Genomic DNA, 18418 nt, shown 5'->3' with positions numbered 1-18418 from the left:
TCTCAGATAAAATCGGGACACCCTACCCCTAGACCTGAACATGCAAAAAGGATATATATGGGTGGGGCTAAACTGCTGTAGGCTGAATTGAAGGATATATGTAAATGTGGTAAATGTGACATCACAAAAACAGCATATTGAAAACACGCTTATTTCTGTTTAGTTTCCATATATGGACTACATGGACTGGAAAAAAACACAGTCACATAATACCTCAAACTTTCAAACCAGTGAGGACGATTTTCCGTGATATGATCCCTTTAAAGGTTGTTTCTTGGAAATTAATTTGAAAAGCAGCAAGAGTCTGCTCTTCGGGACTTCAGCAAACAGGCGAAAGCAGCTTTTTTGCCTCCCAGCTGAGGCCTGTATGTAAATGACTCTCCTGTGTTCATGTATTGTTTTGATTGATATGTCTGAAGTGGTGAAGATCTAATCAGTCAGACAAAATACAGGTACCTATATTACGACCACAACACAGCCCCACACAGCACATCCGCCACTGATCCTCTAAAGTAAGAACAAATGGGTGCTGTAATTCTCCACCGGCCCTTAAAATTAACTCAGTAACAAAGGAATAGAGCACAGATTCCTGTAACTCTGAGCACAATCAGCCTGATAACGAAAGCAAACTGACCTGAACATCGGAGGCAAAAACTATAATCAGCAAAGAGATTAAATGTAAACAAATATAAAAGAACTGGCATTGTGATGATCTTTTTTGCTCAATTCAGCAGCGTATTTTTAGTTATTTTGCATAAAATTCCATTTATTACCCACCACAATTAAAAACAAAGAAACTAGCTTAACTCTTATTTACCTGGAAAATAATTGCAGGATGTAAAATGTTGATTTTTTATGAGAGATACATTCTTCAGTCTAATTTTGACCAAAATCAATGTATTACCAAGTAATAATGATTTGGCTAAGAATAAAGCTAACCACTGATTAAACATTTCATTGGTGTAACTCTTAATTAGCTAGAAAATAGAAAATAATTATGTGAATTTCCCATATTTTATGCTTTTATTTTTTTTCCTTTTTTTGTAAAAGGACTATGGATGAAGCTGAAGTGTGATTTAACCTGTCATTAGATTTGTCCATCTTTGTATTGGCTACACTGCAGTTTTGGTGTAATTGTGTGCAAAATCATAATTTATAACCTAGCTAGCACAGAAGAAACTAAGACACGGCTAAGAACAGATTTTTGTTTAATTTTCCTAAAAAAAAAACAATTTATGACTCACAACAGTAAACAAAGGTGGAGACAAACATCAAAGCTAAAGCTTGACTGGACATATCATTAGTTTAACCCAAAATCACCTGGTGCTGGCTGTGAATTGCCCATGTGTTATATGGCTTACACCCAAATGGTCAAGTTTTGCCAATTTTTGCTCAAAAATCAGTGCAGAACAGGAAATACATTTTTAAATGCTTTTAAAACTGACGTGTTAATTAAAAACACACTTTGTGTTTTTACTATTCCAAGCCACAAGGGCAGAAAATCTCTGAGTATAAATGCTGTGGCTATGTCAAATAAGACAATATACCAGTTCTATTAAAAGTAACACAAAACTGCTGTCCTTAACTTTACACATAGATGTGTCGCAGGCTGATTTTACCATTTTTTAAGATGCAAACAAGGTCAGTCAGCGTGGTTTGATTTGAAATGCTTCAGGCCAGAGAAACTCTAGAATTGATCATGGTCAGAATTGGTCACAGTGGTGGTTTTAGGAACCAGATGTCTGAAGAATCTCTAAAAGCTCATCATTGAAGTACACATGGGACATTGTTTGACAGTTTTTTTAAAAAAGCTAATAATCTAAAATGCATTTTTAAAATACATTCAGGTTAGAGAGGTACATATACAGCATTGTAAGATCAAACTGTCCTCAAAGTAAACATATTTTTTAGATTTACTACCATATTAGCAGTGTCAACATTACATAAGATGTTGATTCACAAGTCAGTCTGGATAGTATCTGTTTATATTGCTTAGACTGCTCACATCTCAGTGATTAAATTATGCAGAAATGTTGAAAGATTGGTGGAATTCCAAATACTATGCATGTTTTGGGAGTTTCCAGTGAAATAGTTTACCTGAAAAAGCACAAAAACACTATTAGCTATCCTGGTTCAGTAACTGAATGGCTCCTGGGAGCATATAAAGAAGGGCAGACGAAAGTGTGCCATGAGCTTCAGCTGAGAATGAAGGCGCTGCATGGCTGCATGAAGGGGTTAACAGGGTGACACAGATGAGCCTGACGCTCTGTGATGGCTGAGGGGGGATTCTAGCCCACCCTGCTGCTGCTGCCTTAACTCCACTTCTCCACTACCACTGGATTAGCCCTTCCCAGCCCACAACACACACACATTCGCACGCACAGAGACTCCCTCACACACACACACACACACATACACACACAGCAGTTTCTCTGTTGCTACAGCAACAGCTTACTTTCCATGTCAACTGCAAAGCTGTTGCCATGGAGACGCATACACAAAAAAAAATTCTTTGCGCCACAGCCGCAGACCAGATGGCAGTGAACTGTGAGAGTCACATGGAGCGGCTTTACTGTTCTGACTGGCGAGCAGACACATAGTCATACTCACACACACACACACATATAGGCACACGCATTTACTGGGCTGTGAAGATAGCGGCTAAATGCTCAATGAACATCTAATGAGTCCTAATTAATGCGCTTTGTCTGCTTTAAGAGCCTCATCATAAAAAAATCTGATCAATCAGCATTCAGTGGGCTTAGAATTATACAATAATAACAGAGGAAAAAGACAGAACTACGGTCCTCAACCAGTAATGCTCTACTTAGCAGCGAAGAGCAGCGGAACCCCTTTTTGGAGCTACAAAGAATTCATTTTTGAAAGGTTCTGTAAAGAACCTTATCCAGTAGGTTTTCCATCATAGAGATGAACCATTTAACCATTCAAAGAACTGTTTATGCATTCAAATGGTTGTTTGACTGTTCACAGTTATGTGCATATATAGCAACTGTGTTTACTAAAGAATGTTTGAAGAACCCTTTTTTAAAGGCTGCAACCAAACAGGTTCCTCCTGCCCATCACTGCCGATCACTAGTGCTGGGTGGTGCTGATAAAGTTCAATATTGCAATATTTTGCAGTGCGGTCTAAAAATCACATTAACCATATTAAAACGTTTCAATTAATCCTGGAAATAAACAACAGAACGAGTTCAAAAAAAAAGAAAACAAAGAAAAGACAAAATAAATGAAGAAAAAATGTTCACAGTTTTGCACTATTTCACTGATCGCAAAAGGGTAATGGACCACTGTTGGCCCACTTCTGGCAGACCTGGTGGTCCACTGGCATTTTTCTCAGCGTTTTCTGGGTAGCCCACCAGTGTTGAAGTTGAGTAATATGCAAAATTCCACAGATCATCGCTCACTTTCCACTCACAGTCCAATCTATTTATTTTTCCTTCCTTCCTTTTTTTAGTTATTACTCTCTAAATTAGTTTTGTAAATATGTTTTATTCTAGCACAGTGTCAGCAATAATATGTTCTATAAAATCATTTTACATTTGACCTAATGATTTTTTTTTTTTCTCAGTTGCTTGTAATATTTGTCAAAGTTAATTTTCCAAAATAAAAGTCTCTGTGCATTTAAAACTTATTTTAGGAAATTAAAAACTAGTTAGAGCTTGTATGCAGGACAGTAATCTGGATGGTCCGAGGGTGGACCAGCAGTGGCAAACAGTCAGTGTGGTGCTGACCTTATCAAACCAGTGGACCAATAAATGATTGGGTTCTGGGTCACTATTCAAATTTAAGCAAATTTGTGTCACTGCCAATGTTAAAACAGATTTCTTTGTCAGATTTTTTTGGGTCTTATTTGTCTTGATTGTCTTATTTCTTCTATTGTAGCTCATGTTCAGAGGACTCACAGCTGGATTGGATTTACTTATCAGAGGCTTTTGTTACTGGTAGTGACCAGAGTCCGTGTCAGCTTGACTGCACTCTGTCTTTAAAGCAAAAGAGGGAAAAACACTAAGATAGCCTGAAATTCATGTAAATATTTAAAGATTCTACTTCTCAGTCAGATTGGTGCTACATATGCTACATGTTACACAAATGTGCTGATGGAAAAACCAAAAATGAGGCTAACCAAAACCAAAAATCTAGCCCTTGTGTTTAACCAAGACACTGTAAAGGCTCATATGTACTCTGTTTTGCAAAAAAGAATGTCTGTTTCAAACGATGTAAACATCACTGCAAACAGATGTCCATGTGTTCTTTTACGTTGGCAACGGATGTTAAGCAGCACATCCACTAGAGGGCAGTCCGGAGTAAAAACTTTCTGACAATAACAAAACCTAGCGATGGTGGAAGTCGTAATCAGCAACCAGAGCCGGTTTATGAGGAGCCTGGCCGCTTCCTATTTCCCCCAGTATATAAAACTCATGACTGCAAAACGCCAGAGGGTGCCTGCAAGCCTGCCCTCAATGAATGAGAGTAAATGGAGCTAAACAACTAAAAATGAAAAGTTTAAATAGTTTCTAATCACTTGCTCAGAATGTTCCTTTAATTTTAGAAACTAGAAGGATGTACTTCACTAAAAAAGCAAAGAAAACTCACCTGTATGTTTCTTTTTATCTACAGCAAGCAGGTTTTGGGCAGCAGGACGCTAACATCACTGCTACTGAGTGCTAATTGGTTGGGGGAGCAGAGCAGTTCATTGGCTGTTCGCGCTTACCAACATCGTGGAAGTAAAAGAGGTGGCATTTAAACTCCTATAACTCGAGTTCAAAAGTGTTTAAAAATACAACAGCAGCATTAAAATGTTTTCAAGAAAATAATGTCTTTTACATTTAAAATAAACTATGATATTTTGGACTTGCTCGGGAGCGCCCTCTAGTGTTTGAGAAACCTAGAAGACTGCAGTGGTCCGTGAGGCCATTAAATACTTTATGAGGTGGATGTAGAATTATTTCGCTATTGTTCCCAATGGGAGAAACAGGCATCATGTCTTGCTACACTGTCCCTGTAGCTTCTGGTGGTACTGCTCTGTATCCATAAGCTCTCAGAAAACATGCACAAATACGGACGAAATTAACGGACAGAAGGTTCCATCTGTATCAGTGTCTGTATTTAACGTTGAGCATGAGCCTTTAAACTACAGTCGTGACTGAGAGAAGGCCAAGACTTCATTTGCTGTCTCAAGATTCAAGCACTACAAAATGAACACAGCAGGCATTACAGAAAGATTTTGCTTTACATTAATATGGGTACACATGATGTCATCACCGTCTAAATATGTGAGTGTACAGGAGAGGGCAAAAATGCCCTCAACGTTTAATGTAAGCGAATGCAAAGAGATTTCTATTAGTCCATTCATCACGAAATTACAATGTAAAGGGAAGCTGATGTGCTCAATTGACATGGGCTGAGGTGCTATTATCAGAAGAGGCATTCTGCTACAAGCACAGCATGTGGTTGAAGAGTGGTGGATAAAGAGATAGGATGAGGCTCTGGGAGTCCAAAGCAGCAGTGCTATTTCTGCACCTCCCACACTGGCCCCTAAATGATTTATGGGCTGAGGCTGAGCTCCGAAAAAGCATCCTTACCTGACTCCTGTCCTTGTCCACTTTCTTAAAACACTTATTGAGGGAGAGGTTGTGCCTGACTGAGTTTTTCCAGCCCGTCGGGGCGTTGGCGAAATATGGGAAGTGTTCCAGGATCCAGTTGTATATATCCTTAACGGGAAGCCTCTTGGAGGGCGCGTCTTCTATGGCCATGAAGATGAGGCAGCTGAAAGAGTAAGGAGGCTTGCAGTTGGGGTTTTGCTTGGCGTCGTACGGGACGTCTGATGGGGCAGGAGAGGGCGGGGTGTCGTCATAGAGCTCCTGAACGGGGCTCACGCTCCGCAGCACAGGGTCGCCAAAGCTGTTGAGCAGGTTCTTGCTCTCATGGAGCCAGTTGAGGTTGGTCAGCTCCTCGTCCTCCATGCTGGCTTTCTCCAGCTTGATGGCCGGCAGCGGCAGGGCCAGCTCCATCTCCTCCACCTCCCGCAGCACCCGCGTGATGGAACCCGCCTGGTACAGCTGGCTCAGGCCACTCGTAACACTGACCCCAGAAGCTTCCGGCTTCTTACTGGGAGGCATGACCGGACCCATTTAGACCAAGGCTCCTGCAGAAAAAAAGGAAAGACAGGAAATGTTAAAAGATTTGAATTAGAAAGAAGTGTTCTATCTGTAATAATAATAATAATAATAATAATAATAATAATGATATTAATGATAGTAATAATAATAATGGGCCTTGTTCCCCAACCATTGTTAAGAAGAAATTTCTTCTTAGAACCCATTGATGCATTTTTTTTTCATGAAAATTCTGACAGGTAAGAACAGAAACTACACACTCAAGAGCACAAAGGCGTGAACAGTTCTATGGTTTAAGAACACGTTAAGCATCTGACGTCAACTCCTACTTAGGACCTGTAACATGGAGCGAGGAGGCGGACGCATGTGTTGAGATAAGTGAGTTTTATTTTGGGCAAATCCATGGTCGAAACGGTCCAGGTTCAAATAGCCAACAAGGAGAGAATGCGGGTCAGACATGACAAAGAACATAAGCAAAACAAACACCAAACACTTCAATAGTTAATGAAACATAAAACACAATTAGCACATACAGACAGCACATCAAACAAGCATACAAACAAAGACCAACACAGACCAGGGCAAACACAGGAATCAGGGGCAATCAGTGGCAGAGTCACAAAACAAGGGGGCAGGACGGTGAAAATCAAAACAAAAAAACACGCGGACGACCGGGAAGTAAATAAGGCACATGGGGGAGTGGGAGGAACCAATTGTGACAGGACCTTTCTCAAGAACAATTTTTAGAGAACACTTAGAAAGACATTGGTGAATGAGGCCCAATGTGAACTGGAACTCAGAGTGCATTTCTTCCATGATGATGTATTTCTGGGTGAAACGGGATACTCGGGCGGGAAATAATCTTAGGTGGGACATAATTTTACTTCTCAGGATTTAATTGGGGAAAGAAAAGCAGGCCTTTCACTCTTACAGTAAAATAGGAAAAGAAAAAAATATATGTATACAAATACACAGATTTGGTCAAAAAATGAAGTACTACAATATCTACAATATCTTGATTGCACATTTTCGGTAGTTTCTGAAACACTATGTTGATTGTGCTGGTTAGCAGGCTAGCCTTTTAGCAGCTTTTTCTACATGGGTTTTCCTACATGTATGAGAGAAAAGAACTTCAGGAAGAAAATTCAGGTTATTGTTAAAATAACCCCATGTATGAGTGTAAGGTGTGAGCAAGAGACTGTGTGTGTGTGTGTGTGTGTGTGTGTGTGTGTGTGTGTGTGTGTGTGTGTGTGTGTGTGTGTGTGTGTGTATTCCTCCATCATCAGCTGAACCATCTCATGGCCTCACAGCATGTCAGAGAACTTTAGAAAACAGTGCAAACGCTGCCTCTCTCACTCGAGTTACCATGAACAGGATTTCCAGCATAAACAAGCTGAAATAACTCATAAGTGATTACTTTACAATAATTGAAACTGAAAGCAGGCGAGTAAAGTGAGGAGAATAAGACAGAAGCAGAGGTGATGACTGATGATTGGTCAGGGCAACAGGAAAGGAGAGAAAACATAAGATATTATTGGATACCATAATTTAAAGCACTTCAATCAAAGATTGTGGCTAATATGACAGTGGATTGTGCCTAATATGACCAAGGACATAAACCAAAAAGGTAATGGACAAGATCCATTCTGATTTCAGGCTGACTTTAAGTACTTTAGGTTAAGTATCTTAACCTAAGTAAAAACATAAATAGAACACTATACTTTTGCTTCAGCAAATTAGCTTTACTTTCATTCAACAACAGGATTTCTACTTTGTTTACCAAGACCCGATCCTATTTCATCCCTCACCCCTACCACTTGGCCCTTAGTCCTCCGTTTTGTGTGTTCACATCTAGGGGTAGGGTGTCCTGATTTCTTTTTTTTAGGATAGAGGTGTAGGGTGAAGTGTTAGGGCTACATAACCTTCCAAACAGAGTGTTATGAGAAAAAAAAAGAAAAACTGGCAAGTGACCAAAGAAAGCCACAAATGTGAGCAACTTCTCCATTAAAAATTACAGCAACCATTGTCATCGTAGTTTAATGTCATTTCAATGTATTATGGTAATTTTCTTCATAACAAGCATTAAAAAAAAAAAAACACTAACAGTACGTGTATGTCTCGGTAGCTAGCTAACTTTCCCGTTCCACCTTAAACTGACGCCTGAAGTGCCAGAATGTAACTACTGCTCCATTGAAGGTGGAACAGGAAAATTTGAACAATAAGTTGGCGAAGAGCCAATTCAGCTTCTTAACACTGAAGAATTAGGGGTGGGTGATAATAAATAATTGACCCCCCTCCCCTCCCCTCCCCTCTTTGAAGGCATATGATTCCCTAAATGTATCTAAAGCCCAGCAGCGAGGAGCTGAACTCTGCTATCACTGCAGACTGGCAGGGTCGCCTGCAGAGCACCGCTATTAGCTGATAATGAAATTTTCTTTTTAATTTCTTGTCCTATTTCATAGAGGAAGACTACCCCCTGTACCTCAGTTCCAAGAGGCAAGGTGACTCAAAAACAAGGGGTGGGGGTAAAAAGAAGAAATAATAAAATCATGTGCCTTAAGACTAATAACTGAATAATAGGCCTAAGAGGTTAAAAGCAATACGGCATAGATTCTGCTAATATGAGAACATGTTCAGAGTCCTAGACTGTTACAAGATCTTCATGCATTTTTAAATAGAATTTAAAAGCTTCTCTTAACAGGAATATAAAATATCTGCTGCACTTTAAAATGACTGCGCAATCTGAAGGCAGGTTGTAATGAGTGGGGCTGATAGAGCTAACACACATACAGGCAAACACAATGCGCAGGTGAAATGTGAAGCAGCCCATTCAGCCCCGTCAAGGAGGTTTATAGATTGAAAATGGAGCCATTGAGAAGCACTGAGATTCCTCTGCACTCACATTACACTGAGGCTGCATGAATAGGAGCTAACGTGCTTCAAAGCAACCGAACAGAGCTCCAGAAACACACCACACCACGCCACACCACGCCAGCACAACCATTCCATTCTCTTAGCTCAGGAACGTCTAACATGCCAGCATGTCCAAGAAGTAAATTCTATCACACAACACAGCTCTGGCTGGCTGAAGATGCATATCTCAAGTGTGAAGCACTGCCAACAAAACACAGCCAGTTTATTCAGTATAACAGTGTTGGGGAAGAAATGTTGTATCGTATTACAGTAATACAATGACTTTTTTCTGTAGTGAAGTACTGTAATGCATGATGGTTTAAATTCTTGTAATCACATTACAGTTACTGACTTAATTAATTATTATATTCTGTGACAGAATTAAAACTCAAATCTCACTTAAACAGGCCAGACTGGATTTTTCTGTTCTGAAACAACTCTTCAACCTTCACATTTCATTCTTAAAGACTGTACATTGAGGCAACTGTTTCTACTAGTTGCTCAGTTTTCATTACACATTTTAAATCAAGCATAACAGGCCATGTCTTGTTCAAATGCAGGAATTATGACAGGCCTTTTAAATGATTGACTATTTCTTTCTAAAAAGATTGTGCTTTCCCTTAGATTTTGGGTTTGTCTCTTAAGTTTAGAGAGTAACTTAGAAGTCAAGTAATGAATAGTTAAATTACTTTACCCAGAAAGTATTAAGTAAAGTAATCCCATTATTAGTTACGTAAATATGAGTCTGTAATGGATTACATTTTGTGAGTCATTGTCCCAACACTGACCACCAACAGCTTTCGTTCTATTGTGAACCTTGCACCATTCACCCACATACACATACATTCCACACAAAGAAGAATGAGGTCAAATCTATTATTTAATGGCCAGTACTTTCAGTCACGCCAGTTTTCACACACTGTTTCAATCATACAATCACTTGACATTTCACACTAAAAATGACATAATAAAGTTTCACACAACTGAAACTTTCTAGGATATTTTACTTCATCCTATTTCATGCTATGACTTATTGTGTATTGCAGCGCAAACTGGCTGAAGCTTTTCTTTTGTAGCCTCTCTCTACAGACCCCTAGCGTTCCTTCCACTGGTGGAATTGAAATCCACTCTTTTTCATCAATATAAAGACGTTATAAAATATGACTCTGTGTTGAGCTGCTGACGAGCAATGAGGAGTGAAAATGGATGAGAAGCCCCTTCTATACAAAACAATACACATCTCTCCACAAAGACAGCCGTGCTGAGATACAACGGACAGTACAATTGCAGCTTTCTTCATAACAAATTGTGTACAGTTACAAAGATAAATAGCATTTAAATAAAATAAAAACACTTTTAATAATGCTGACTTGCTTGCTCACCTATGAAGGGGAAATCCAATTGGCTTACAGAGTTAAATTCATTCACATCTCCAACATAACCAAAGAAAAAGAATGCATAGTGCAAAAACTGACTGACCTCCAAAACAGGTGGACATTGCATAGCATGACTAATGACTAATTGCATAAACTAACTAAAAGAGTTCATTTATAAAATGGTTTAATAAAAGTTCGGACCTGCTATCAGGGCCTGGCCATTTAAGAGGTAACATGCCCAGTTTGCATTGAAGTCCACGTAGTTGCTGAATAATAAGACTTGGCATGTGAAAATCCTGGGATTCTAAAAGGTTAAGTTGAAGTCACTAACTGACAAATCCTTCACTGTAGCCGATGTTGATTTTCTATGTTTTTTTTTTTTAGAAGTGTTGTACCTGTTTGGCTCCTGATAAATACTGTACAATTACAGCACAATCAAGTCAGCTCACATATTTACACTGTAAATAGTGACTTATAATCAACAGAAGTGATGCACTCTGCATATTCTAAGGAAAATATTTAAAGGAATAATCTACTTTTAACTGGAGTCCAGAAATCCATGTCCGGCCCCGTGGGTCTCCTTTAGTATCAATAACATCAGTAAGATCTATTTGCCTTTAATGCCCCCTGCCTCAGCGCAGCTAACTCCGCAGGGCAAACGGTAATGGAAATTCAATCAAATACACATTCAGATGGTAAGAATACAACACTAGAAAAACAGGCAGTAGCCTTTTAAATCCTCTCTGACAGTGACAGGGATCAGTTTGAGCAGCCTCTCGACCTCATGCCCTTCTCTCTCGGTTCTCTCTTTCTAAGTCTTTGTCCCTTTTATGCTCTCTCTTCTCCAGTCATGTGTTTTCTGCAGGTTTACAGAAAGTAACAAAGAGTTTACTGGAAATGTCAAGATGTCCAAGTTGCACTTCTGTGCTAAATAATGTGTTAAAAATAGTATTTCTGGAACAATTAGCGTGTGTGAAACCAGGTTCTTTCAAAGATAGTAAATAGGATCTCGATCAAGGCTTCTTAACCTGGGGTCATGGACCCCTGGGGTGGGGGTGGGGGGGTGGGTTGTTCACAGGAGTGGTTCTAGATAAAAGACATATACCTTATACAACAAGAAAAATAACTTGTGTCAGATGAAAAAGACATGTCACTTGAATATGAAAGAACAAAAGAACACAAAAAGTAGCACTAAATTCCACTTTGTGCCAAGGTGAAAAAAAATACATTAATATACACACATAATAAAAAATAATAGTGAAAAAAATACCACAGCCCCGTTTAAATACCTCGTATCTCCAATATGATAACTTTACAGGAGAAGGAGAAACATACTTTACTTTTAATGTAAGTCAATGGCACCAGAATTTTTTCCAGGTCATTTTGTGCTGTTTCATAGAATGTAAAGGGAAACAGGAACTTTCACAGCATGGAAAAATGACAAAAATGTATATATATATATATATATATATATATATATATATATATATATATATATATATATATAAAATACAATATAATTTTACTCCACAACACAAAGGAAACAGCAAGACAGCAGTCATCCCATTAAGTGAGTACATGCATTATTATACTAATCTACTGTAATTTCTGGAATGTGTATACCGGCATGTGTGGGGGGGCTCGCAGAGCTGAATAAAGGTGGCAAGGGAGAGGTTGTGAAACATTTTTAACCCCAAAAAAGAGGCGCACTCTGGCATAGGTGATATTCAATGTCAGACAGAAATCTGAACTGTGCAATCACTTGGCACCATTCAATCCCACAACGCTCAACTCATGCAGTGCTGTAAAATTGCTAAAGACATTCGCTGAGCTGAATTGTAAGAGCTCATGAGAGCTTTCAAATTTTACAGCATTCAGTATGAATTCTTGCACCCTCAGTTGAGTTGAGGGGAAAATGCATTTAGACATCCTACCTAACTCCCACCTAAGACCAGAGCCACAGTGTAGAGTTCGCTGTTTAGGTACACAGAACAGCTTTGGTAGTGTAGTATGAAGACTCATTAAACTACATAGCACTTACACATCTGATAAAGCCTGAAACATCTGTGGGATCACTGCCAATGGTGTATTATGCCGTTTACATCCTTTGTTGTTGCCAAACTTGATGTTTGCTGATGTCAAGGACATGCACGTCTTAGCATGAACAGTTTCTGAATATCTCAAAGAGAAAGCACACTATTATTTTATATTATTCATGGGAAGCATCACTGACATTCCAGTAAGTTTATGGTCTTTTTTCATTTTGGTCATATAATCATGAACCAAGTCCAGCCACACATTTCATTGTAATTTTGAATTTTATTTCAAGAATATTGGCTCTCTCACTGCAACATGTTCTATGTAATATAGCTGCGCTTTGAACTCTATTTGCAATGCAATGTTGCACACAGCATGCTACGCAGCATGTCTGTTGTGTGGGCAAACAAGGGTGTGCAGTGTAGTACATAATTTTGAACCAAGTGACTGATAAAGTATTAAAATTTCACATAGTGTTTTGAGCATCTTCACAAAAACACTCAAAAATAGATGTTCCGCTGTCATGAAAATGATCAACACAAGCACTCTTAAGCAAACTGACTTCCGGCTTCCTGAAACTAGCTGCTCTCAAGAGTTTCCGTTCTTGACTGAACTTCAGTGTCACTCAAGGTGAGAAGCATTTCAAAGGAGGCACGAAATTCATTCAGACTACAAACTCCATTACAGCAGCCCAAAGTGAGACACAAACACTGGAATCATTCATGGAAAATCAATGCACTGCATCTTCCCAATGAGGAGGCCTCATCTAGTTCTGCCTCCAGTGGGGCGCTGCGGCCTCGTGAGTCTCTGCACAGAACATTATATTACAACTGACAGGAAAGTAATTTAATTGCGCTGTTGCCATGACAGCGCAGCGCTCCGTTTGGGCCTAATTTGCTGCCAACTGCCAATTGCATCCCAAGAGACTTGGATCATCATTCTTGACCAAATTTCCTACTTTAAAGAAAAACACCAACAATAATTCTCTAGATTCTCATAAAGGCATGCCTGTAAATACACAAGCATATGTTTAAGCGCCTGTCCTGTTTCTTCTCAGTAAATCATGCATAACTTAAAACCGCAAATTGATTTCATATATGACTAATACATGACTAACTATGCAGCATTAATAGATGCTAACAGATAGGCTTTAAAACACAAGGTTAAGGTGCAGATCTCATAAACCCCAGATTTAAACTTGACTATACACAGAAAAGCATTGAATTTATTTGACTGAAAATTTCCTCATGAATAACATATATATAAATAAAACTATTGTGACATGCAAAAAATCATGCAAAAGCATGATTAAATATAAGGGTGGATAACGCAGATAAAATTTAATACTATGATATCTGAAGACATTTTCATGATACACAATACGCGGTAACACTGTGCTGTAGGGTACTGTTCATAAGGCTTTATGACACTTGCATAAACTTGTCCTGACAACTCACATAACCCTACAATAAAGTGTGTATTCAAATAGGCGTCATCTGTCATGAACAATACTTTAGCTAACTTGTAACCTAGCTACTTGTAGTCTTTATAGCGAATTTTGTCTACTGGAATAAAAATTTATAAACATTTATGTAGGATTATGTCTGTTGTCATGACAAGTTTATGCAAGTGTCATATAGCCTTATGAACAGTACCCTACAGCAAAGTGTTACCCTATACGCATAACAAATTTTAACAAATGCCATGCCATATTTAAAAAAGCTGCAGTAAACATGACAAAACCCTTTTCATACTGTGCTGCCATCCAGGTGAACAGAACTAGGAATGCACATTTTCAATTTTCAGAAAAAGAGCAGAAAACTAAATATTAAACAAACCTACAACAAAAACATCTAAGAATCTACAAATCATTTTAATAGCAATGCAAATTTCCCACATTCTCTTGTGCCAGTCAGAGCTGACACATTCAAACAGTTCAAGCAGCAGGTAAACAATGAAAATATCAGCCACGTGAAACTATTTCACAGTTTCTATGAGGAGCATCACACAAGCATTTTGTAATCACAAATGTCAAGAGGGAGTAGAACAGCTAAGACTGTCTCTAAAACTGGTTTGATAAAACACAATACATTGATGGATACACGGAATACAACAAAACAACAGAAGTAAGCACAATGGCTGTGTTTATGTGCAAAGATTTTAGTCAATCCGATTGAATAAATTCCAATTACAGATTATAGATTAAGACTAAGGTGTTTATTCTCACTCTACTCAACAGTCTGAAAATCTCCATTTACATGCTCGCTACATGTATTGCGATGCAAACATACGAACATACGTGGAGTACCACAAGTGTAGAGGTTACCATGACAACCAGCATCGCGTGAGTCCAGTCAGACTGAGACGAGCAGCAGTGAGTTCCTGAGTTTTCAGTTGGTGTGCTTGAGTTTTTTTGTTTATTTAAATTACTTTGTACTTTTTAAAGAAGGCCAAGAGGAAGACGTCGTGTTCTGAGACACATAAGCTGGATGTCCATCCCACCGTCATTGTTTAGAGTCCAAAGGATAAACTTCGTCTCCTCTGCAGACCAGTTTCTGCTCCGCCAAGCTGAACGGTAAAAACTTTTGAAGGCTACCTACATAAGGACTTCATGACGCATTCATAAGCACTGTATAATGTGTTTATGAAGCACTACTTGAACATTTATTTAAGTGCTTATGTCGGTTCTCGCAACCTGACATAAGATGTTTTATGAAATAAATGATATTGTACTGACATAATAAGAATAAACGAACATATTTACAGCACTAAACATATTTAAAACACTATACATAACTATTTATGTCAGCATTCTTAAGACGACATTGTACTGATATCAGGTTAAATATGCCTGGGAACCACCCCCTCTTCGCTCCATGGCATGGATAAGGTGATTGATGCAATTATGTATAGGGTTTAAATATGTTTAGTGCTGTAAATATGTTCAACGTTTATTCTTATTATGTCAGTACAATGTCATACATAAGCACTTAATAAATGTTCAAGTAGTGCTTCATAAACACATTATTCAGTGCTTATGAATGCGTCATAAAGCCCTTATGTAGGTAGCCTTCAAATAAAGTGTTACCAAACTTTTGCTATGGCGTGACACACATGCACAGAACAGACTGACACTTTCTGATAGGGAATGTAATCAGATACAGGCGTCTACTATTTAACTTATTATTTACAGGATTACCCACCTCGTTCAGTTGGATAGAAAGGACTACTGAGGTGTATTAATTCACATATTCTATTCAAATTGAGTTATTAGTCTGATTATTAATGGATTTTTTTGGCTGCAGGTAAACATGGCTATTAATGGCTTCTGTACAACAAAGAGTATGACTAAAACACAGTAGAATTCATTGGGCTGAATGATCAGCCATTCTCTATTGGTGTATTTCATGGTACATAATCTAGCCTACATGTGGTAAGTAAATATTATTTTAACAATTTTTTTTATTTATTGTGTTTTTTGGGCCTAGTGTGTCAGATTCAGTTCATTTCGGTGCTCTCTGTTTAAGGAAACATGCACTTTCTCAGTGTTCTCTAAGTATCCACAACACGTTCAGAAGAGCAATTGATGGTTATAATGATAAAATAATAAAAAATGACCATATCATTCTCCCCTAACTGAATATATTTTATGTATGTGGAAATAATATGCATGATTAAGTCAAGTAAATTCAATGCATTCAAAGCAAACTCAGTGTTTCCATTGAGTATGTACACAATAAACAGTACTCCACTCCATAACTAGTACATCTATTCACCTGCATAGAAGCACCAAGCAGTGCTGTCTAGCATGAGCCATGCTGCAGAAAAAAAAGGGTGATGAACAAGGAAAGGTATCCTCACACCAGTGCACAAATAGGGCCACTGTGAAAGGACCTTTATATAAACCACTGACACCAAACTTTATTTATGGCTCTTGTGCTTCTTTGGTTAATGCTGCAAAAAAGGAAGAAGAGTGCTCACCATTAGACTGTACATGGCAATGAAAAAGCCCTGGGCTGGCCAGCACGCAGGAGCGCAGTGCGTTTGAGAGTGGATAATTAAGCGTGCCATTCTGTTCTGTAGCCCAAACACCATCTGCCTCACTAAAACATTTGTTTGTGATGAAGTCTGAGGGCTGTGTCAGGGGGCTGATTATCAAGATATTAATTAGTACAGTTTTGGAGTATTGTGGAGTAAATCCATTACGTTTCAGAGAGCTGATGGTGCATTATTGTTAACAGTCTGAAGCATATTTGTGATAAATTAGTGGAGCGGCACCACTAAACAGCGGCCTAATAATTGGACTCCAAATCCGAGAACATTTACATACAATGAATCACGTGGACGTGAGGACTACTCTGGATTTTTATTTTGTAATTAAAGGTTATTGTAGTAATTAGAGCTTCCAGAGGGAAGCAAACGCCCAGCGAGTAAAGTAAGTAACCAAGAAAAATCTCCCACTTGCCGTCCATGTTTACAGAAACAAAGCCAGAGAGCTTTTTAACATGCAAGATATTTAGAGAAAGACGCGCATGTTAAACAAGATGGAAGTACATGCTCTTCACTGCCTGAACTCTCTGTTGCTGTGGCATTTACAGAATCCATCGATTTGCCCTCTTTTTGCCCGAAACTGTTCAGAGTTGTCTGTAAATAACACCGTGCTCTATAGAGCATCCATCATATCCTCATCTAGGCTTTTCACATGCTTAATAACAACATCAGGAGTTACAGAAAACAGAGAGGACTTTTAGCCGATTGAACCCCCACTTGCCCCCCCCCCCCCCCCCCCCCCCCCCCAGTCTCAACATCTGAATAACAACGTGCACGGTTCACTGCCAGAAAAAAGAGAACGTTTTCCACACAAAGGCAAGACGCAGGCTGTCCTTATTATGAGCTAACCAGCTGCCAAACTGCCATTTTACTATTCAGCCAAAATACGAGAGCTGCGTTCTAACAATCTTGGAGCTAAGTGGGAGATGGACGAGTAATGAGCTGTTCGTGTTGGTCTTAAATCATTCTCCGAGCCAGAGCAGCAGTGGAAAAAGGCAGACAAGAAAACTTTACATCCAACAGCACAATATTGCACCAGCATTTTAACAGTTCACTCTTCACAACAAAGACCTTTGGGCCTAAACCCTTAAAGGGCCCATATCCTACATTTGGCTTCTATTTAGGCCTACTGTGGGTTCATATTCCAAGTCACAAATCATTTTTACATGACCATTTTCCAACCTCTCCTTATGCCTTAGACTTAAACAGGCTGTTCTTGTTAATCTGCCTTTAAGACTGATGTATGTGAAAGACTCTTGATTGGCTGCCTTATATTGTGCCTCCTTCAGAAAGCAGAGAGGGCTGAAACACTCCTTATAATTTCAGTATGGGTGGGCGGGGCTAAACAGCAGGTAAAACAGGCAGATATGTCTGAACAAAACCTTGTATCTCCAAAATGGAAACTTTACAGGAGAAGTAAAAACATGATTTACATTTAAGTCAATGGAACCAGGCTTTCTTCCAAGGGGGCCATGGGCCATTTATTTTGGTCCATTCATCATGAAATTTACATACAACATAAAGGGCAACAGGTAATTTTAAACTACACCAAAAACTGAAAAACGGCAAAAATGGACATATGAGGTTTTGTTCTGACAGCAGTGATATATAAACGTGTTTATGACCTCACTAAAGCAATGAATTTTAAAACGGGCTAATATTTTCATGTGAATTTCCATATATGGATTTTACTTTACAATGTTTACGTCCAACAAAGGTTTTTGTCTTCCCTGATTTAAAAGTAAAGTTTCCCAGAAGATTCAGCAATAGTTGTTCAAAGAACCCTCCGTTAAAATGTTCTTTAGGGACCTCGAATTGCATGAAGAACCCTTTAATATTTGGGACTCTCTGGCACCTTTCTGCGCAGCTGAAAATGATTTCAGTAAATTTGCTCAATACATTCCT

The 18418-nt window shown here is 38.8% G+C and overlaps 1 protein-coding gene across 4 annotated transcripts in view; it reads right to left on the bottom strand.

Annotated features, from left to right (window-relative positions):
• Window positions 1–18418, bottom strand: part of foxn3 (forkhead box N3) — a 138601-nt gene that overhangs the window by 85098 nt on the left and 35085 nt on the right. For 3 of the 4 annotated variants that reach the window (XM_017715059.2, XM_017715061.2, XM_017715060.2), the window contains exon 2: window positions 5604–6166. In XM_017715059.2, the coding sequence (XP_017570548.1) occupies window positions 5604–6152 (549 nt within the window). In that variant the 5' untranslated portion in view covers window positions 6153–6166. Of the gene's footprint in view, window positions 1–5603; window positions 6167–18418 lie in introns of those variants that run through there. The other variant, XM_037541955.1, reaches the window with a different exon arrangement.

The sequence above is a fragment of the Pygocentrus nattereri genome, chromosome 10 (assembly GCF_015220715.1).
Source record: "Pygocentrus nattereri isolate fPygNat1 chromosome 10, fPygNat1.pri, whole genome shotgun sequence".
NCBI lineage: Eukaryota > Metazoa > Chordata > Actinopteri > Characiformes > Serrasalmidae > Pygocentrus > Pygocentrus nattereri.
The sequence above is the reverse complement of the archived record's forward strand: the minus strand, read 5'-3'. Positions and strand labels throughout refer to the sequence as shown.